This window comes from Triticum aestivum, chromosome 2A (assembly GCF_018294505.1).
Source record: "Triticum aestivum cultivar Chinese Spring chromosome 2A, IWGSC CS RefSeq v2.1, whole genome shotgun sequence".
Taxonomy (NCBI): domain Eukaryota; kingdom Viridiplantae; phylum Streptophyta; class Magnoliopsida; order Poales; family Poaceae; genus Triticum; species Triticum aestivum.
In genome coordinates, this window is record NC_057797.1 from 192,391,508 (window position 1) to 192,414,794 (window position 23,287).

The 23,287-nt window shown below is 43.7% G+C and overlaps 1 protein-coding gene and 1 long non-coding RNA gene across 2 annotated transcripts; both read left to right on the plus strand.

Annotated features, from left to right (window-relative positions):
* The first annotated feature begins 13,341 nt into the window (after positions 1–13,341).
* Positions 13,342–13,733, plus strand: LOC123185138 (uncharacterized). The gene is made up of 3 exons (XR_006493202.1): positions 13,342–13,385; positions 13,487–13,585; positions 13,679–13,733. It is a non-coding gene; the product is annotated as an uncharacterized lncRNA (long non-coding RNA).
* A 2,321-nt stretch (positions 13,734–16,054) lies between these two features.
* LOC123188285 (uncharacterized) lies at positions 16,055–19,596 on the plus strand. Its single transcript, XM_044600335.1, has 4 exons — positions 16,055–17,344; positions 18,725–18,818; positions 18,959–18,984; positions 19,127–19,596. The coding sequence occupies exons 1-4, from the start codon at positions 16,285–16,287 to the stop codon at positions 19,267–19,269; spliced, it is 1,323 nt and encodes a 440-aa protein (XP_044456270.1). The 5' UTR covers positions 16,055–16,284; the 3' UTR covers positions 19,270–19,596.
* Positions 19,597–23,287: the final 3,691 nt, after the last annotated feature.

The following is a 23,287-nucleotide window of genomic DNA, read 5'->3' on the forward strand; positions in this document are numbered from 1 at the left end:
TTGGCCCATTCATCAGGATAGTCCTCACCGCGCTTGAGGCTGGTGGGATCTGCTATTTAGCCAGGTGCCAATGGAGCTCTTGGGCATGGAGGATTGAGTGCAAATTTCTTCATGTACTTTGGAGTTACATACCTGTACTCCCTCCATTCTCTTGCCCATCTCCTTTCTATCCTCTGTATGCGCACCTTGCGCTGATTTTTGTCCTCTTTTCCAAACTTGGCCTCATCAGGAGTGCAGTAATCTTTGTATATGTCCTCAGGGATCTCAAAGGTAGTCGTGACCTCAGGCTTCTTTCCTCCTTTCTGTGGCCTTTTACCATCAGCCATTTTCTTCAGTTGAGGAATTTGAACAATCGAATTCTCTGAAGAAGTATGCAACTTTTCTTCGAGGAACGCTGCAAATGAGTTAAGTTGATGAGAACCTAGTGATTCAGCAGCTGACATGAGTACCTGTGAACAGAGTATAGTTGCGAGGAATTTGGAGAGGTCATATGCGTTCTCAGAAGGTTTTTCAAAAAGAACAAGTTTGAGGAATTTAACCAGATGAGTCTTGAAGATTTTCACTAAGCATTCTTTGTCTTAGGTTCCAGAGTTGTATAGATCGAAGATCCACAAATTGAGGAATCTTGAATAAAAATGATGCTTAGAGAAACGAATCAAGAACAGATGACTTGTGAGGTGTTCAGTGTGTGAAGATATGAAGAAAAACACTTTGAAGATTTTGTAGATAATCATTCGAATCAACGAGGGCAGTAAAAGTAACTTTTAATTACCCTGGATGAAGAACACGACGAACAGTGAAGTGGAGAGGTGAAGTTCGTCTGTGTAGATCTTCCACGCCCTAACTCGGCGGAGGAAGACGGCTACGACGGCGGCGGAGTGAGGATTTCCGCGATCGGCGCGAGTACATCGGCGACGAGGTCGAGGCAGTGAAGCTTTTCCTCACCGGCGGCGATGAAGTAGCGGCGGTGCTCGGGTTTGAGAAGCTCGAGCTGGAGAGAGAGGTCGAGCGGAGTAAAAGAAGTGAGGAAGGGAAGGAGGGGTATTTATAGCCACGGTGAAAAACTGCTCGCCCGAAGAAATTGGACGAACGTGCCCCTGACCCTTCTCATTCGCATGACATGTGTCACCCACGTAGTGAGAGGTGGAGATCGTGTTAGATCGTGGGTGAGTGGATAAGTATATCGTGGGATGCGGAACGGTTTGAGCGGCAAAACCGAAAAGTTTGATAAGATAGGTTTTAAAGTTCCATTCGCAATTTCTTCAGCTGACAAGGACACAGTGAAGATTTTGAATGAGTTTCAAATAGAACGCACATGAAGAATTTGTGAACATATTGGGTTGAGTATAGCATAGAGGGGAAGGGTCCGATCACATTCACTTAGCAGAGAACCAACTTGAAGAAATAGCAATAAGTGAATGCTGTAGAGGACATAAACTCATATATATATAGCCAATGAAGAAAAACGACGGAACCAGTGAAGACTATGCAACATTGAAGAATATGAATAATTTGAGGAATTTCAACTTTTGGTGGTGGCGTGACCCACCGTATAAGAATAATGATTTCAGACACCGCGTACAATTATCGTAGGGTTCTAAGAATCAAATTCTTCATTAATTTCTTCACACTAAGAGTGTTATTCTTCATTGATTGAAGAAAAACGTTTCTTCATGTGTTGCATATCTAAGTCATCAATTTTGCATAAGTGTTAGGATGAGTGTCCTTTTCAAAGAACATTCGAAGATTGTAGGATATTTAGCTCACACCGCAACTTACTAAATCTCTTCTCATCCAAGGGCTTTGTGAAGATATCGGCTAGCTGTTCTTCAGTCTTCACATGCTCAATAGAAATGTTGCCCTTCAACACATGATCACGAAGAAAATGATGACGAATCTGAATGTGCTTTGTCTTCGAGTGCTGAACTGGGTTGTGAGCAATCTTGATGGCACTCTCATTGTCACAGAAGAGAGGCACATTCTTCATGTTGACGCCGTAGTCCTTGAGAGTTTGCTTCATCCATAGCAATTGGGCACAGCAAGAACCAGCGGCAATGTACTCAGCTTCAGCAGTAGATAGTGATACGCAGTTCTGTTTCTTCGAGGACCAACAGACCAAAGATCGTCCGAGGAAATGACATGTACCAGATGTTGACTTGCGGTCCACACGATCACCAGCATAGTCAGAGTCAGAATATCCAATGAGATCAAAAGTCGAGCCCTTGGGGTACCATAATCCAAGTGTTGGTGTGTGAGCTAGATATCGAAGAATATGCTTCACAGCCTTATGGTGTGATTCCTTCGGTGTAGCTTGAAATCGGGCACACATGCAAACACTAAGCATTATATCTGGCCTAGATGCACATAAGTACAATAAGGAACCTATCATGGAGCGGTATACCTTATGATCGAAGTCAATACCATTTTCATCAGTGCACAGATGGCCATTTGTGGGCATAGGAATTTTGACGCCTTTGCAATCTTGCATGCCGAATTTCCTCAGTACATCCTTGAGGTATTTCTCCTGAGATATGAATATGCCATTGCGTTGTTGACGAATTTGAAGACCTAAGAAGAATTTCAACTCTCCCATCCTAGACATTTGATATTCTTCACTCATCATATAGGCAAATTCATCACTATAACGTTGGTCAGTACAGCCAAAGATAATATCATCAACATATATTTGGCACACAAACAATTCACCATCATAAGATTTAGTGAAAAGAGTAGGGTCGAGTGAACCGGGTTTGAAGCCTTTCTTCATGAGGAGTTCCTTCAAGTATCATACCAAGCCCGTGGGGCCTGCTTGAGGCCATAGAGGGCCTTGTTGAGTCTGAAGACTTTGTCAGGATTCTTTGGATCTTCAAAACCTGGGGGTTGAGCAACATATACTTCTTCCTCAAGCTTACCATTGAGGAATGCACTTTTCACATCCATTTGATATAAAGTGATATCATGATGGTTAGCATAAGCAAGTAATATGCGAATAGCCTCAAGTCTAGCAACAGGTGCAAAAGTTTCATCGAAATCAATTCCTTCAACCTGTGTGTAGCCTTGAGCTACAAGCCGTGCCTTATTCCTCACCACAAGGCCATTTTCATCTTGCTTGTTGCGGTAGATCCACTTTGTGCCGATGATATTGTGCTTGCGAGGATCTGGACGTTTGACCAGTTCCCAGACATTGTTGAGCTCGAACTGATGTAATTCTTCTTGCATGGCCTGAATCCACTCAGGCTCCAGAAATGCTTCATCTACCTTAGTGGGCTCTGTAATAGAGACAAAAGCATAGTGCCCACAAAAGTTAGACAAATGTGAAGCTTTTGAGCGTGTGAGAGGACCTGGCGCTTTGATGTCATTGATGATCTTTTCAACTTGCACTTCTTTTGCAATGCGAGGATGAGCTGGTTGTCGTTGAAGAATTTGATCAGCGTTTTCTTCAGCACCATTTTCTTCAGCATTTTCTTCAGGTGCATTAGCTCGACGTTCTTCATGTTCTGGAATGAATTCTTCAGCAGATTCTTAGTAGGAATGACATCCTCAGTAGCCTTGAACTTGATAGTTTCCTCAGGTGCTGGTTCATCTATCACAGTAGGTAGGTGCTCTCTTTGCGAGCCATTAGTTTCATCGAACCGCACATCTACAGTTTCAACAACTTTGTGAAGAACGTTGTTGAAGACTCTGTAGGTGTGCGAGTCCTTTCCGTAACCAAGCATAAAACCTTCATGTGCTTTCGGTGCAAATTTTGAGTTGTGATGAGGATCTCTAATCCAACATTTAGCACCGAAGACTTTGAAATAACTTACATTGGGTTTCTTATCAGTGAGGAGTTCATAGGCAGTCTTTTTGAAGAATTTGTGAAGATATACTCTGTTGATGATGTGGCACGCAGTATCAATTGCCTCAGTCCAGAAACGACGAGGCGTTTTGTATTCATCAAGCATAGTGCGAGCCATCTCAGCAAGAGTCCTGTTCTTGCGCTCCACGACGCCATTCTGCTGAGGAGTGTAAGGAGCAGATAACTCATGAGTAATACCAAGTTCATCAAGATAGTCATCGAGACCAGAATTCTTGAACTCAGTGCCATTGTCACTTCTGATGTGCTTGATCTTCACACCAAAGTTGGTTGAAGCCCTCGAGGAAAATCGTTTGAAGACTTCCTGCACTTCATGTTTGTAAGTAACAAGGTGTACCCATGTGTAGCGAGAATAATCATCAACAATAACAAAGCCATATTGAGATGCTTCATTTGAAATAGCAGAATAATGATTAGGACCAAAGAGATCCATGTGAAGCAATTCAAATGGGCGAGTGGTGGTCATGATAGTCTTTGCTGGATGCTTGGCCTTGGTCATCTTCCCAGCTTCACAGGCTCCGCATAGGTGATCCTTGAGGAATTTGACATTCTCGATGCCAATGACATGCTTCTTCTTCGCAAGCGTGTGCAAATTCCTCATGCCTGCATGACCAAGTCGTCGATGCCAGAGCCAGCCTTCTGAAGCTTTTGCAAGTAAGCACACGGCTGGTTGTGGTCCTGTAGAGAAATCAACAATATACAGGTCTCCTCTCCTAAAGCCTTCGAAGACTTTGGAATTGTCAGCTTCCATAACCACAACACAACGGTACTTGCCAAAGACAACAACCATATCAAGATCACAAAGCATTGAGACAGACATAAGGTTGTATCCTAAGGACTCAACAAGCATGACTTTGTCCATGTGTCGATCCTTTGTAATCGCAACCTTACCTAGACCCAATACCTAACTTTTGCCTTTGTCAGCAAAGATGATATGCTTCAGATGCGACGGAGATAATGGAGCATCCATCAATAGATTCTTGTCACCAGTCATGTGGTTTGTACATCCACTATCGAGGACCCACTCAGTGGCTTTGGGTTGATCATCCTGCAGATGAATTAGTGCAGCTTACAAACTCATATACTTCATCAGTGAAGAATATGACATCAATTCATCAGATCAATTTTATCAAGTAAAAGAACTAATAACGCAATATGAGGATGTGAGAAATGAAGGTTCATTTCTTCATGATTAGCATGCATCCTATCAGGCATGCTCAGGTCTCCAGCAAATTCTTCAGACGATTACGTACGTCTGGAGACCTGACCCTGCAGAAGAGATTAGTTCTTTTTCTTCACCACCCACATCTTAAGGGGTGGCAAAGAGTTCATCATTCTACGAGCTCCATACGAGAAGGATGGCATAGAAGCTAGTCCATTTCGTTTCACATAAGAGGGGTTAGAGTAAGCATAAGAGTATGTAGAGAAATTCTTCGAGGACTTATGGACATAATGATTTGAAGAATAATGCACATATCCATAATCCTTAGATCTTCCCTGTGAAACAAACGGGTTAGCACGATGATGTTCATATGAGGACTTTGATCCATATGAGGAATTTGGTCCATATGAGGACTTGAATCCATATGAAGAATTTGGTCCATATGAAGGATTTGATCTGGGGTTCCTGTTCTTCACAGGTGGCGTCATGATGACATTCACCTGAAGATTTTCAAGGCATCTTTTGGGAACCCAGATTTTCTTCATAGGGGAGCCGTTCCTGCAGTTAGTGCCAATATATCTAGCAAATACTTCACCATTCTGATTTTTGAACAGTTTATAGTTGGAGTCAATTGACTCATCATCAGAATGAGGAGATTCACATGCAAATCCAGATAAGTTAGATGGATCAACTGGAGGTCCCTTTGCAGCAACCCATGTAGTTTTGGGGTACTGCTCAGGCTTCCAATATGTACCATCAGCATTGAGTTTCCTCTCAAAGGCGATACCCTCTTTCCTAGGGTTCCTGTTGAGGATCTGCTTTTTAAGCACATCACAAAGAGCCTGATGCCCTTTGAGGCTTTTGTACATGCCTGTCGTGTACAATTCCTTCAGCCCTGCATCGTCAGTGATACTAGCAATGTCCTCAGATGAGGAATTAGTGATAGCAGAGGCATGTGAAGAATTTGAAACATTAGCAGCATTTGAACATTCAGGTGAAGAATTAGCAGATTCACGTTCAATGCACTTCAAGCATGGAGGAACAAATTCTTCCTGAGAAGCGCTGATTTGTTGAGCAAGTAATGAATCGCGCTCCTTCTGAAGATCTTCATAACTCACTCTTAGCTTCTCAAGGTCTTGCTTTCTTTGAAGAAATTCATAAGAAAGCTTCTCATGATCGGATAAGAGAGTGTTATGATGACTTTGAAGATTGTCAAACCTAGTCTGAAATCTCTGAAGATTTTCAGTCAGGGCTTTAGTGCGATCCATTTCTTCACCCAACATATCATCACTTTTGTCTAGCATGTTTTGAACCTTTTCTAAAGCCCTTTGTTGTTTTACAGCAATCTTAGCAAGTTTAGAATAGCTGGGCTTAAGATTTTCATCAGATTCATTCTCACTTGATTCAGATGAGGTATATTTGAGTACCTTGGCACCCTTTGCCATGAAGCAGTAGGTGGGAGCGTAGTCATCATCCCCTTCATCAGCTTTGTTGGTGAGGTTATTTTCTTCAGTGTTGAAGATAGACTTGCTGACGAATGCAGTAGCGAGAGCTAGGCTCGCCACTCCGGATTCGGACTCCTCAGATGACTCCTCTTCCTCATTTTCTTCAGATTCAGCCTCAGAGTCCATTTCCTTGCCAATGAATGCCCTGGCCTTCTTGGAGCTGCTCTTCTTGTGATATGAAGGCTTTGAGGATTTTGATGATGAGGATTTTGAGGATTTCTTCTTTTTCTTCGCATCATCAGAACTGTAATCCTTGTATTTCTTCTTCTTTGATTCCTTTTCCCATTGAGGACAGTCTTGAATGTAATGTCCAGGCTTCTTGCATTTGTGGCAGAGCCTCCTCTTGTAGTCACTTGATGAGGAATCATTGCTCCTTAAGGGTCTTCCAAGGCGACCACGCCTTGAGAACTTTTGGAACTTCTTCACGAGCAGAGCCAGATCATGGCTCAGTTCTTCAGGATCACCAAGGCTGCTACCAGAGTCTTCATCTTCGGACTCAGATACTGCCTTGGCCTTTAGTGCACGTGATCTGCCATAGCTTGAACCATAGAGATCTCTCTTTTCAGCAAGTTGGAACTCATGAGTATTTATCCTCTCGAGAATATCAGCGGGATCAAGTGACTTGTAATCAGCACGTTCTTGTATCATCAATGCCAGAGTGTCAAATGAGGAATCAAGCGATCTCAGCAATTTCTTCACCACCTCATGGTCGGTGATGTCAGTGGCACCAAGTGCTTGAAGCTCATTTGAGATGTCAGTGAGGCGATCGAAGGTTTGTTGAACATTTTCATTGTCGAGTCTTTTGAAGCGGTTGAAGAGATTGCGAAGAACATCAACTCGAGAGTCATGCTGAGTTGAGACTCCTTCATTCACTTTGGACAACCTGTCCCAGATAACCTTCGTTGTCTCCAAAGCACTCACTCTGCCATACTGTCCTTTGCTCAGATGGCCACATATGATATTCTTCGCTTGAGAGTCGAGTTGCTTGAATCTCTTCACATCAGCAGCATTCAGAGAAGGTGTGACTGAGGGAACACCATTTTCCACAACATACCAGAGATCGTTATCAATTGCTTCAAGATGCATTCACATCTTATTCTTCCAGTAGGGGTAATCCGTCCCATCGAAGGTAGGACACCCAGCAGAGACCTTGATCATACCTGCGGTCGACATAACTAAAACTCCAGGCGGTTAAACCAAAATCACACAGAACAAGGGAGTACCTTGCTCTGATACCAATTGAAAGTGCGTTATATCGACTAGAGGGGGGTGAATAGGCGATTTTTATGAAATTCTTCACTGAGGAATTTGCCGGTGAGGAAATTCCTTAGCGAAGAACTACTAGCAGCGGAATAAGTACTCAAAAGTAAACATAACAGAATACAAGCATAGTCATCATGATGAAATGAAGACAGGCACAGAGTACAGGAAGCGTAATCACAGGATAACACAGGATGAAGACAAACAGACTGAAGAAATTGAACTGAGGAAATTGAGAAAGTCTTCAGTCAAAGTCTTCAAACACAGATATGAACAAACACACAACACAGTTATGAGGAAATGAAAGAGTTGAGGAAATAGAACCAGTAAGCTTGGTGAAGACAATGATTTGGTAGACCAGTTCCAACTGCTGTCTCAGTTGTACGTCTGGTTGGAGCGGCTGAGTATTTAAACTCGAGGACACACAGTCCCGGACACCCAGTCCTGAACACGCAGCTCAGGACACCCAGTCCTCACCGTATTCTCCTTGAACTAAGGTCACACAGACCTCGTCCAATCACTCGTGGTAAGTCTTCAGGCGACTTCCAAACCTTCACAAACTCGGTCACTCGGCGATCCACAATTCCTCTTGGATGCTCTAGACCATGACGCCTAACCGTCTGGAAGAAGCACAGTCTTCAAAGGTAACAAGCGTCGGATCCACGCAGGATCAATCTCTTCAGTGATGCTCAATCACTTGGGGTTTGTAGGTGTTTGGGTTTTGGGTTTTTGGTTTTTCCTCACTTGATGATTTTCGCTCAAAGTCCTCAGAGGATGGGTTGCTCTCAAATGACAAGTGTCAGTTTCTCTCGGAGCAGCCAACGAGCTAGTGGTTGTAGGGGGCGGCTATTTATAGCCTAGGGAGCAGCCCGACATGATAAGACATAAATGCCCTTCGATGATATGACCGTTAGGTGGATAGATATTTTGGGACAGCTGGCGCATAGCACAGCAACGGTCGGAATTTTGAGTAGCAAAATCCTCAGGGCTATCATGTTCCTCACTGTGTAGGCAATCCGCACTGGCGAATTCCTAACTCCTCATTCAGGACAAATTCCTCAGAGACCAGAAGAACTACGTCTCTATCACTGAAGAAATTGACTGAACTGTATGAGATTTCCAATGGCTTCACTCGAAGGGATTGGTAGGTGTAGGATTTTGAGTTGAGAATCACATGGAAATTTTTCCTTAGTATTTCCTCGACCCCCTTTAACAGTATGGTGTTTCCTATGACTCAAGAAAGAGAAAAACAAAACTATGAAAACGAAAGTCTTCAAGCTTCATATTCCTCGAATGAATACCAAGTCTTCATGGTCACACCAAGTCTTCAGAGATCCAAAGTCTTTAGTCGAAGAACTTCATTTTTAGGGGTCGACTTTCTCTGTAAATATAAAACTCCTCATAGACTTATATACGTGTGTACGCTCATAAACACATTAGTCCCTTAACCTATAAGTCTTCAATACACCAAAATCACTAAGGGGCACTAGATGCACTTACACACCGCCGGAATGTGCCGACAAATCCCGATAGGAGCTGCACATATCTCATTCTCAGGGCACACTCAGATGAGCCAGACATCGGGTATGCCAGCCCAGAGTTGCCCCTGGTAGCCCCGGACATCGCTCAGTTGGACCAACACTTAGAGAAGCACTGGCCCGGGGGGGGTTAAAATAAAGATGACCCTTGAGTCCGCGAAACCCAAGGGAAAAAGGCTAGGTGGAGAATGGTAAAACCAATGTTGGGCATTGCTGGAAGAGTTTTATTCAAGGCGAACTGTCAAGGGGTTCCCATTATAACCCAACCGTGTAAGGAACGCAAAAATCTGGGAACATAACACCGATATGACGGAAACTAGGGCGGCAAGAGTGGAACAAAACACTAGGCATAAGGCCAAGCCTTCCACCCTTTAGCAAGTATATAGGTGCATTAAGATAAACAAGATGATATGGTGATATCCCAACAATAAACAATGTTCCAACAAGGAACGATCTCCAATCTTCACCTGCAACTAGCAACGCTATAAGAGGGGCTGAGCAAAGCGGCAACATAGCCAAACAACGGTTTGCTAGGACATGGTGGGTTAGAGGTTTGACATGGCAACTTGGGAGGCATAATAAGCAAGTGGTGGGTATCGTAGCATAGGCATAGCAAAAGAGCGAGCATCTAGCAAGCAAAGATAGAAGTGATTTCGAGGGTATGGTCATCTTGCCTGCAAAGTTCTCAGAGTTGACTTGATCCTCGTAAGCAAACTCAATGGGCTCCTCGTTCACGAACTCGTCTCCCGGCTCTACCCAAACAAGAACAACAAGCAAACGGAACACAATCAACCACGTGCAATGCTCAAGCAACATGATGCAAACATGGTATGATATGCGGGATGCGGTATGTGATGCATAGGCATGATTTGCAAAGGAATGATTGAACCTGGCCTCAACTTGGAAATCCAAGAGTGCCACTGGAAAGTTGAGTTGATTTCGGTTGAAATCGATATAAAGATCACCGGAATCGGATGCACGGTTTGGAAATGGCAAGCAAAACAAATATGGCACCGGTCTGCGATAATCAGCAAGTGACCAACTAAATGCATCAAGATATATATGCTACAGCACTCAAACATGGCAACAAAATACATGGCATGGATGCACTCATGATGCTTGACAAAAGATGAACACTGAGCTACGGCTAATTCATCCATTAACAGATTCAAACAAGCATGGCAAAAGAGCAAACGATAACAGGTTTCAGACTTAGTGAAATTAACACAAGCCTGGAATTTATCATCAGGAAGCAATCTTTAGAGCATGAAAACTACATGCTATAGGAACTTAACATGCCAAAGCAAGGCATGGCATAAAGCTACTCAAAGCACTTAAAAAAGTCCCTTAGTGACCTTGAGTCAAAAGGGATCAGAAAATACCATTGCAAGCATGTGAACATGGCAAAAACATAAACAGATTCAGACTTAGTGAAAAACTGGAGCATGCAAAACAGATTAGCAAGTAGGCAAGTTTACGAGCTCGATGCACTCACTATAAAGCATGGCATGACAAACTAAGCATACACCCATCAAGAATACATGACATAGAAGCTAGACATGGCAAGAACAACAACATAGCATGCACGGATCAATAGCAACATCCTCGGCAAAATCGCTAAACATGTCAACAATCTGCCAGGATTATTTTATAGCAAAAGTAGAGCTTGATTGACTCAAGCTAGGGTGCTCCATCAATGCAAACAAAGACATGGATGGATAGAGCACCACAATGTTAACAAAACATCCTTACTGATCATCCTCAAAAGAGGCACGGATCACTAGGAAACAACATGAACATATGGCAAAACAACAAAATCATGACAAGGACTTAGTGAAATTCTAAGTCCGTGAAATCAGCATTACCGATTATGCTACTTTGCAAGCTTGTGCTGGTCACCACGAATATCACAAAAATACATGGCAAGCACCTCTGTAAAGATGACATGGCATATAACAAAACACATGTAGAGCTCAGGATCATAGCATGCACACATTAATCATGACAAAAATGACAAAAGGCTATTTGCTGAAACAGATCTGACAAATTCATCACATAGCCCTCTTCCAACAGCATTTCGGGCATCAAGATAAGCTCAAATAAAAATGATGCGATGAGATGAAATGATGTACTCGTCGAGACGAACATTTTGATATGCTACACGCACGAATCAGAGCTACGATGAGAGAGTTATGGCATGTTAAAGAATGCAAAAAAATATCAGGAGAAGAGGGAAAAGTCAACCGAGGAATTAGGATTCGTCCGGATCCAGATCGGATCAAGCACTGTAGTGGCGCGACGTTCGAGGATGGCCGGCCGGAGCTTCTACTCCGGCGAGGTGGTGAGGTCGCGGGGGAGACCGGAGAAGGCTGGAGAAGGACGGGGCGGCGCCGGGGTGTCGGGCGCGGTCGCCGGCGTGATCTGCGCCGCGGGCTCGCCGGAGTGGTAGGTGGCGCGGGCTCGCCGGTGAAGGGTCCGCGGCGGTGCGGCGGCGCCGACTGGAGGGACGAAGGCGCGCGGGGAGGAAGAGGCGTCGGGGCGCGGCGTCTCGGGCCGGCGGCGGGTCAGGCCGGGGAGGGCCCCGCGCGGGCTGCCGCGGGCCGTGGCGGTGGGAGTCCCGGAGAGGACACGTGTCGCCTCGGGATAGGCTACGGGCGGCGGCAGACGTTGTTCGGCCGGAAACGGACACGTCCGGTCGGCGGAGGAGCGGGTTTTCTAGGGTTAGGGGTGGAGAGATCCGAAAATTTCAGGAGGAGGCCTTTATATAGAGGTAGAGGGAGCTAGGAGGCTCCAAATGAGGTGCGGTTTGCGGCCACGCGATCGTGATCAAACGACCGAGATGATGGAGGGGTTTTAGGTGGGTTTTGGGCCACTTTGAAAGGGTGATGGGCTACAACACACACGAGGCCTTTTCGGTCCCTCGGTTAACCGTTGGAGTATCAAACGAAGTCCAAATGGCACGAAACTTGACAGGCGGTCTACCGGTAGTAAACCAAGGCCGCATGACAAGTCTCAGTCCAATCCGAAAACGTTTAACCCCACACACGAAAAGAGGTAGAAAGGACCACCGGAGGGCATAGGAGTGCCGGAATGCAAAACGGACAACGAGGAAAGAGCTCGGATGCATAAGACGAACACGTATTCAAATGCAATGCACATGATGACATGATATGAGATGCATGACAAAGACAACAACACACGGAGACAAAAACCTGACAACGATGAAATAAAATAACTTAGTGCCGGAAACGGCAAGAGTTGGGATACAGATAAGGTAAATTACATCCGGGGTGTTACATGCAATTACCAATTCAACTGAGATAGTTCAAAATGTTCCATTTGCATCTCGTGCCTCTAATGAGTTCAGCCTGCCAGCTAATCAGTATAGCATGCATTGCAATAGTCATGCCAACCCCAATGTTCCTGGAACTGAGAGCCCAATAAGGATAATGGATTCCTTATCACCGAAACTCTACCCAAACAATATTGCCACATCTATTGAAGATCCTTTGCTAGTTCAAGCAACCGAACAACATGAACACATTCCAGTAAGTTTTCAAAACCAGAAACTTTAACTTGGCAACAACGTGTGAACAATTCTTTCAAATCCGCGACACTAGTAATTCAAGAACCCAAAAAGGCTGGTAAGCAAGTCATCTGTTCAGATGGAATAGAGAATGATTTCTACCAAACATTGGCTGGACTTCTTCCCAAATTAACTTACAACTATGTACAAAAAGCATATGAATTTTTATGTGATATGTTCTACATAATTCGAACATAAACAGTTTTTATATGCGATCCATACTATTTTCTCATGATTTATTTTTTACTTTTCTTCGTGATGTTCTTCTGCCATGAACAGCCAAAGGATATTTGAGATTGAAGGAGTTTGGGTGGATCAGAAAACTATAACTCTATCATTCAAGCCTGGTGGTTGGATAAACCCTCGGGTTGTTGGCTGTTTTTCAAAACTAAAGAATAAAGACCAGCTGGACCGAGGAAGAAAAGGCCTCCTGCGAAACAGTGAAATAGTGGAGCACATAGTTAGCATTGACGACATGGTCAGCCTATATTTTGAATTCTTCTCCTCAGTTTTTGTTTTCACATCATCGATATTTCCTTTTCTTAACTATCAATCATTTTCTGGGAAACAAACATGCAGGAGAAGCTAATGAACCCAATGCTAAATCATTCAGATCCTGCAAACCAACTAATCTTACAGGAAAGTAATGTTGGCTTCAGTTTATTGAATGCTTCCTTGGTAAGACAAGTTCTTTTGTACAAACTGCTCTTATAGATTTTTCTTCTTTAAAGAGGTTACACTATTAGATTGTAACTTTCCACAATTCCCTAGGTAAAAATGCCCATATTCAAAGAAAAACAATGGATTTTAATCATTGCTAACTTCAGAGCCAAATTTTTTGATATCATGAACCGATACTACAGTGGTGATACATTTCTATCAACTATTAGTGCGGTTATCTACAAATTCAAGGTTTTGTTTGCTGCTACATACGGAAATTCTAGTTCTTTCAGCATAGGAAATTTTGAATCAAGATTTGTACCAGCTCCCAAGGTCAATTTTAGGTGGGTTTTCCATGGAACTCTCCCATTTTACAAGATTTGTACCAGCCACCAACAACTTTTTGGTTCTTTCTCCTAAAAAAGCAGATTAAAAGTATTTTAAATTCACAATAATTTCCATCCTAAGTATGAAACTGATTGTGCTATTATTTTTCTTTCACAGGTATGACTCAAGAATTTTCCTTCTTCGGTATGTTAGCAAGTACAAAGGTCTCGGTTTGGAGGGTTTCTCTAATGTAAGCGATAGACATATGTTTCCTTTTTTGGTCATTAATTGGAACATATCAGGAAATAAACATCACTTTTTCTAAAAAACTGTAGGATTATTTACATGCTCTACGTCAAAAATTCCTTTTTGAGATTGTAACTTGCAAGGACAATGAAATTCAGCTCCCGTTAGTAACTTATTTCCTGCAGAGACATGTAAGTTCTCTATTTATTTTGTCTCCCAATGATAGAAAAGAGATGTTTTTTCTTAGAGCCTGTTCTTTCATACCGAACAGTGAAATTATTTTCTTCTAATCATGTATATGTTTCAATAGGGTTTCCGCATATTCAAGTGAAGCTTTGAAGGCCAAACTTTACTCGTTCTGCATATGACAGTAACCTCAGGTAACTTCTGAAATCAACATGTATTTCCAATTAACATGTTTATTCTTTCTATTCTCAAGGGTCTCATTATTCTTATTAGTTAGTGTAACAGGGTTCACCCAAAAGAATCCCAATGATTAAATGTTCTGCACCTGCATTTCCAATTAACATATTTCTTCTTTTTATTCTCAAGGGTCTCATTAATACTGTCACCTTCAAGGGAAGTTGCACTGCAAGATTCAACTCAAAGGAATACTTCCATGCGAAAAATGTTTCCTTAACAATAGAGCTATCTTTTTTTCTCTTGCTGGTCTAGTGATAGTTTCTTTGCAAGACCTTCGGCTGTAAACAATGTCTGGAGACAGCTGAAACAGTTCTGTAAACGAGCAACCGATTTCTTTGGGAAACATATTTTTCCTTTTTTATTCTCAAGGGTCCCAATGCAAGAGTTTTTTTCAACTCAAAGGAACAGTTCCATGAGGAAACTAATCTGCTGTTTGTTTAACATGGTTCCCCAGTTATATTTTCTTGCATTACGTTCAATTGTAAAGAAGGTTTAAATCTGCAAAATAAGTTTGTAAAGAAGCTCAAATATTTATATTCTTATTTCCAAATAGTTTTTTGTATGTTTATTTTTTTGCTCCTATACTGATTCTTTCTTGGACTTTTGGAACTCTTTTTTTACTACTGTTTGTCAAGTTTCACAATTATTGTTGACCCCCTCCTCTCTCCTAGATTTATTTTGGGCATGTGGCAACCCCCGTAGAACAAAGGGAGCACCAACCTTGATATAAATAAAGGATTACTACCTAGCCGGAGGCTCGCCTCATTCACAACATACCACATACATTGTAACCAGTTTATTGTGAACACACAACAATATTATCCTTAGTCAGGAGTAATGTATTACACCTCTACGGTGGCCTGAACCTAGGTACCTCCGGTGTGTTTTACCTCTTGTTGTTTCCTCTCCGGCGATCGATGCCCTCGGTAACGTAGCGTGTTTGGTCCCTGGTCGATCTCACAAAGGGTTGTTGCACACAACCCAATGTCAGGTTTCTAGACACCGACAAGCAAAAACAACCAGCAAAGTGAAACAAGGTGAAACGACCGGTGAAGATCCAACGATTGAAACCAGGCAGACGGTCGAAATGACCACAATCGGACGGCAATCGAAGGTGCCAAGTTGCCCATGATCTTTACAATAGACGTTTGTCCCAATCTGTTCAATCGGGGGTGGCCCAAAGCGTTTTGCATGCTGGGCTGGGTGGTGGGCCTCTGCCCCGAAGTACCCAACCCGAAGGGAGCACCTTCTTCGGCCTACATAGAGAAGAGAGAATTTCATATTGGCATCTGATGCGAAGCAGGTGGTCATGGATATCCACAATTCCAACCATAGAAAATATGGAACCATCGTTTTAGAGATACTTCATAGAGCTACCATGTTTACTTGTAATTTCATTTTTAAAAGTCGAAACTCGAATAACGATGCTCATAGCATAGCCAAGTTTGCTCGTTCTTTAGGTCAGGGGCGTCACGTGTGGCTTGGCCAACCCCATGATCCGAGATGTATTCCACGTTCTGTGGCTTATGAATGAATAAACTTGGTTCCCTAAAAAAAGATCCAACAACCATCGACCACATCCCCGCGCACATCTCAGGGAACCCTAATCGATCCAATTCCTCCCATTCCATCCAATTCCTTCCATCCCACATCTCAGGGAACCCTAATCATCCAATTCCTCCCATCCCCATCCCCACCCCCCACCACACACACACCCAGCAATGGCCCCGGCGGCGCAGGAGCAGTGGTACATCATGTACGCTGTTCCGGATGTGTCGGAAGATGTGATGAAGCCCCAGAAATTCCCCAACGCGACGTTCTCCTTCAACAAGGTTCCGCTACCTTCCCGCCTATTCGTCGAGAGTAGCGTCGCCAGCCCCGCCGGAAGCGTCGAGTACCCCTACATCGCGGCTGCCGACCGCAGCGGCCACCTTCTGCTATGCGGTTACACCTCGTTCGGGCTCACCTTCTACATCTGCGATCCGCTTTTCCGCATGACGATGGGCATCTTCCCCCACGACGGCGGCTTCAACTGCCACTACTGCGTTGGCCTCATCCGCAATCACAACCGCAGGCTTCTCATGGTGGCCGATCTCAACCCGTGCTTTTTCGAAGAAGATGTCTTCTTCACGCTCTTCTGCACGGTCGACTTGTACTCGTGGGTCGAGAAGGAGCCCGACTGCTCGAAAATCTTGGATAAGCAACAGTGGCGCGGTGATGGCGTTCTCACTCATGAAGGTTTGCTCTGGTGGTTCGACTTCTCCTACTGTATACTTGCCTGCGACCCCTTCCACGATAAACCGGTGCTTCACCAAATCAAGTTCCCGCATGTACAACACGAGCTGCCCTTTGCACCGTCCACAATCAACGGTGACATACTCCGCTGCTTAAAGGTGAGCGAAGGCAGCCTGCGGTACGTGCAGATCCATGGCCACAGACACGAACCGGTGGTCAGCATGTGGACGCTGTCCTCCAACAATCCGTCAGAGGCGCAATGGAAGCCGACGCACGAAGTGAGGTTGGCTGAGATCTGGAACCATGAGACCTACAAAAGGACGCCGCTGCACGGGGATGTGATCCCCACTGTGGCGCTTGTCAACCCGATGAAGGCACACGAGGTCTACTTCTTCCTGGACAAGCACATCTTCTCTGTCAACCTGCAGAACAGTAGTGTGGTGCAGTATGAGAAGTTTGAAGATTCGGGGATGCCGGACCTCTCCTCCCGCCTGGTCCATGCTTGGCAGTTTCCACCGGAGCTCACCGAATATCATCACTTGCCTGGTACCCATCTTGTTCTCACTCTCTCTTAAGTGATTTGCAGATTTGCGTGTATATGACATTAGCATGATTAATTCTGTGCAAGTGTTAATAATTTTATTGAGCACATAGCGCATCGTCTCACACCCTTTAATTTAATGCAGGGTGATATAACTTTGTTTTTTTTATTTCAATATTTAAGGTTGCAGTTCATGTTTCCTTACTGTTATGGTGCTCTTTGTTTGTCCATAAGCCTGTGCTGACACGGATGGCCATTATTCTAGATAGATAGATACATAGATAGATGGTTCAGAGTAAGTTTCTTCTCCCAACACAGAATGCACCATACTTGGTGGTGGCCTGTCTTGTATATGTTGTTTTTAGGCTGTTCTGACACAGTATTTCTTGTTTACATCAGTCCATTATGCTTGAAATTCACTATATGATGCTGGTACAGCTTGGCTTGTGTAACAATCCAATTTACTTAATGAGACGTTTTAAAGTAACCGTCCACCACTTTTCTCGCACATCCCTCATCCACACGCCTCTGTTCTCTTACCCAAAGCAGTCATTGTTCTTCATGTAAGCTTGGACTGAAATTCTTGGTGGCCTGTCAGCTGTGGCGAGCTGCTGGAGTGAAAACTTTTTTTCCTCTGTTACCTCTATATTCCTGGCCTTCCGCTGCGACCCCTCATCTTTTTTGCCCCTCTGATCCCCTTCCCTTAATTCTCCAAACAGGGAGACTCAGACAACAAAACTTGGACTTATATAGTGCAATCCAAAGGCATAGCTTCATTCATCAGAGTTCCATGCAAACATGTGCAGCAAGCTTCTCGTGCCAGCATTTTGCAAGCGACAGTTTTTTAAGCCACACACACACTGTCCCAGATCCCACATGTATTTTCTTTACATTCAACCATCAAAATCTATTAATAAATCTTCTATATCCTGCCACCACAAAACTATTTTAATCCTTTACATTTATCCTCATTCATGAAACCGAAAGGAGTGTCTCGTTGTCTATTCAACTAATACATGCAGAGTGAATCAATAAAGACAGCACAATGTGGAAAAGTCAGTTCAATCTGGAACACAGTTTGGAACTTCATGTACAGACATCATCTTATTTCTAAGATTGTTGTCCAGCTTCATATGGCATCTTATTTATGAGATCGTTGTCCAGCTTGATTAGATCTTTGTCTTTTTATGTTGATATGTCTTGTAGATGATGTTATTATGCGGTCCTTTGAAAAAAAAAAACCTAGCACATATCAGGATTCTGTGATGCCCAACTTGCTTGCTGAAAATATGATACTTCAACTGCATTTCATTAGTTAATTTATCATTATGTTGCTGGGATTTTAAATTTCACCAACACTAATTATATCTTTGATTAATCTGAAGGAACCGATGTGTTGGGTGCCACGGGGGTTTATTTCCTGAATCAATATGACTCAGTGGAGGATTTCCATGAAGAAGTGATTGCTGCCACAGACAGGTGAATTTGTTCTTCACTCATGTGTATAGATTGTTGTTGCAGTATATGTTGCTTTACTCTAGAAACATCCGCTTGTTGCATTATAGAAGTCTTTTTTGTTTCAGAACCTAATGGATGCTATCTTGTTTCAATTTATTCAGGTGGTGTCCCGAATTGCATGAGATGGGTATGTAGGAGATCTACTAAACTGGTTTATTCCAATGCGTTCAGTTGGGAATGTTTTTTCATTTATTGGGTCTGCTGGCTAAAGGAATTTCATAACACAAATGTTTGCTATCCCAATCATGAATCATCGTTTCTTTGTGCAGGTCTGGAGGAACTTGAAGATGGAGATGATGATGCCTCTGAGATGAGTGTGGATCTTGAAGGGGATGGAGATGACTCTGAGACGAGTGGGGATGACTCCGAGATCAGTGAGGACGATGTCGAAGAGGACGGAGATGAAGACTGAGATGACGTAGACGATGGAGGTGATTTAGAAGTGTGCTAATCTGTTACACATGGCTGATTTGAGTCATCCGCATCCACCCCGCGTTTCTTCACTTAAAGAAATGCTTTTACTGTGTTGCTCCTTGTCTAGTCTAGTGGTTCGGCGTTCTGGTAGCACCATGGTATGTTTTGTGGTTGTAGTTTTCTGTACAATGCGACAGTACTATATCTGTTTCGGCGTCTCGGCTGGGTGGGGGTAGCTTCCGATTGGCCGCCTCCCCAGCTCCCCAGCTCTTTCCGTTTACGGAAACCCCTTTGGTCAATGAAAAAACTGCTCTTATAAAAGACAGCAAAATCGCACTGTAGCATATTTCTGGAACCTCCCTATAAAATTTGTAATGGTCGTTTTAAAGCCTGCAGTTAGTTTTTAGAGGAAGGGATGCATATTTTCTGAAATAAGAAGTTTTGATCAGGTCCTTTCTGATTTCAAAGGTTAAAGAGATCAACAAAGCCTCCCGACAAGCTGGTGTTAAGAGCTTAAACCCATGTGATTCTGAAATCAACTCGTTGTCAAGAGCTTAAACCCATATGATCCTGGAATCAACTCGTCGTTTTTTGGTGATACTCTTATCCCTCCTTTATGGCCTCCTCTCATGTCAAGTTTGATCTATATTAACCTTTTTTGAGGTTATCAATACGCTTTAGCCGTTGATGTCGGATAGACTTCTCTTCAATTAGGGCTAGACCAACTCTATTACGTCTAACTCTACACATGTCGTCTTTTTGTCAACCAACTTTACTCATGTCGTCTTTTAACTAACCAACACTCAATAATGAGGGTTGAATCTTCATCCTATAGAACACGACTTCTACCTTTTGCGGCACTATCTTGTTCGAGAAGCTTGGCATCACTTTGTCCATCCGGGTTTTGATTCGATGGCTCACATTTTCATCGATATCATCATCCTTCTGCAATATTGACCTCAAATATCGAAAGGTGTCATTCTAAGGTATCACCTGCTCGTCAAGGCTAACCTCCTCCTCATGCCTAGATGTACTAGATTCACACCTCATGTATTCAATTTTAGTTCTACTAAGCTTAGAATAGTTTGATTTCAAAGTTTATCTCCATGGCTCTAACTTTTTATTAACCTTTCATCCGACTATCATCGACTAGCACCACATTATTCATAAAGAGCATTCACCAATGGATATCTCCTTTTACATCCTTTGTGACATAATTCCATCACCAAAGAAAAAAAGCTGAGGGCTCAAAGCTGACCCTTGACACAGTCCAATCGGGGGAAGTCGTCGGTGTCGTCATCACTTATTCAAACACTTGTCACAACATTATCGTACATGTCCTTATGAGGCTAATATACTTCCCGTTTCTCTAAGGCCCAACACATGACATACTGCGGTATCATATCGTAAGCCTTCTCCAAGTCAAAGAACATCATATGCAAGTTCTTTTGCTCCATGTATCTCTTCGTAAGTTGTCGTACAAGAAAATGGCATCCATCACCAAAGAAAAAAAGCTGAGGGCTCAAAGCTGACCCTTGACACAGTCCAATCGGGGGAAGTCGTCGGTGTCGTCACCACTTATTCAAACACTTGTCACAACATTATCGTACATGTCCTTATGAGGCAAATATACTTCCCATTTCTCTAAGGCCCAACACATGACATACTGCGGTATCATATCGTAAGCCTTCTCCAAGTCAAAGAACATCATATGCGGGTTCTTTTGCTCCATGTATCTCTTTGTAAGTTGTCGTACAAGAAAATGGCTTTCATGCTCGACCTGCGAGGCATGAAACTAGACTGTATTTTGGTCACACTTATCATTCTTCTTAAACGATGCTCACAGTGGAATACACAAGGGGTGGCTACTCCACGAGGAGCCTGGCAGTAGGTCTGCCACGGGGCCTAGGAGGCCCATCAACGAGCTAGCAACAGGACGGAGCTCGGAGCATCAGATAGATATCTAGGGACCATCTTGGCCCCAAGTCAAGATGGCGGCAGCCAAGATTGGATCTACCTCCTATAGACCTTAGTCGTTGTCGTGCATATAAGGAGGGGGCTACGAGGCTCTCACTCCCACATACTTCTGTAGACCTTTACTCTTGGTAGCAACACTTATCCCCCATTGTAATCCCTCGCACGAGGTACACCCACCATGAATACAAACTCAAAGCAGGACGTAGGGTATTACTCATCGGAGGCCTGAACCTGGTTAAATCACCACTTTGACCTCTAATCTGGAACTTCCCGGTCACGTTCACTACTCTATTGAGGGTATTGATTGTATTATGCACCGTTAATTGCGCGCTAGGCATGGGCCGCGTCGGCCGGAGACCTATCCCAGATCGAATCTCCTCTAGCTTCCGGCGGCCTCCCACCGGGAGAGAGCCTAACCTCCGGACCTTTCACCTTCACCGCAGACAGGCCGGGTTAACTTCAATCCACCGGCCTACCCTATCCGCATCGTCTTCTTTGGCGCACTGGCTTTCATCATCAATAACCATGGCGGCTTCCACGTGTGCGTCCAACCGCTTCGACAGATTGCATCGGTGGCCTCATCGAGCTTCGTGACAACTTCGCCGCTGCCCTTCGATCCAGGAAACGTCTTTGGGCAGCAGAACGTCAGAGCGACATACCAGCAGGCGATGCAAGCATGCTTGGACGACCAGATTGACGACAAGTCAAAGGCCTTGTCAGATTCATCAAGCTATACGTTGTCCTCACTGCCGACCACTGACTCGAAAGGCGGCGACACCGCACCAATAACCCCAGTGTTTGAGGCCAGGGCCTTGGCATCAGGGGCAGGGCCCTGCTTTGACCTCACGACGTCCCACTAGCCCTTCACGACTTCTCACTTTGTTATCTTGGTCTTAACATTACAAGAAGGTTGTCAAGCTTCTTGTCCTGCTAGTTACAATGGTAAATTGCATGGTATGGTAGGAATTGATAAATAGATAAAGTAAATAAAGTGGTACAAGAAAGAACAATATTTTTGTAGATGTTTTCAGTCATGTAAAGTAGACCCCCGGGGCCATAGGTTCACTAGTGGCATCTCTCCAAGCAGATAAATGTATGTGGCGAACAAATTGCAGTTGGGCAGTGATTAAATTGCAACATTTATATTTATGACTATGATCATTCATGGCGTACTCTTGTATAGGCATTACGTTCGTGATATGTATACCGTTATCCAACTGCATCTACAACTAATACTCCACCCCAAGACCGCTATCCAAATGCATCTCGAAGTATTAAGTTCATGAAAAACAGAGCATTGCAATAAGCATGATGACATAATGTAGACACTAAAATTGTCATCTAAGTGTGATAAAGAAACCATCCTTTTATCCTTGGTGGCAACAATACAATACATGTCCAATCCTTTATTGTCACCAGGATCAAACTCAGGACAAGATTGAACCCACTACTACACACCACTTCCTGTGAAGAACTACGTACCTATCAATCCTGGTCAGAGAAGAAAATGAAAGCATACATAGCTAATCAATTATACAACAAAAAACTTCAAAAGATTCATTTAATTCAATGAACAATCGGATCATAAAGTGACAATTCATCATATCCAAACAAACACGACCACCGATAACATCATGTTGATCCCAATCATGTGAGGTAGCTCCCGAAAACTTTGTAATGAATCATAAGGTAGAGAGCATGTCATCTAGATACTGCAATGGACCCAAGGTCCTAAGTAAACTACTCACACATGACCATGGAAGCATCAAGAGGTTGATGAAGATGGCTTCAACGGTGGATTCCCCCTCCAGCATGGTGCTAAAACAGACCTCCAGACTGGATCTCCCCGGAAGAGGAACTTGTGGCGGCTAGAAAAATCGCAAAAAGGTACCGAGGTTTCCATGATTTTTAGGATTTATAGGTGAAAAATGGTCGTAAAGGTGGTGCCCAAGGGGCCCACGCGGCCATGCCACACAGGTGCCCCCTAGTCGTACCACCAGGCTGTGTGAGCCTAGGGTGTCCTCGCGACAGATCCCGAC

Coding starts and splice junctions, on each gene's coding strand:
- LOC123188285 (XM_044600335.1), top strand. CDS start 16,285: ATGGCCCCGGCGGCGCAGGAGCAGTGGTACATCATGTACGCTGTTCCG. Junction 18,819..18,958: donor GTGATTGCTGCCACAGACAG/GTGAATTTGTTC, acceptor CAATTTATTCAG/GTGGTGTCCCGAATTGCATG. Junction 18,985..19,126: donor TCCCGAATTGCATGAGATGG/GTATGTAGGAGA, acceptor TTCTTTGTGCAG/GTCTGGAGGAACTTGAAGAT.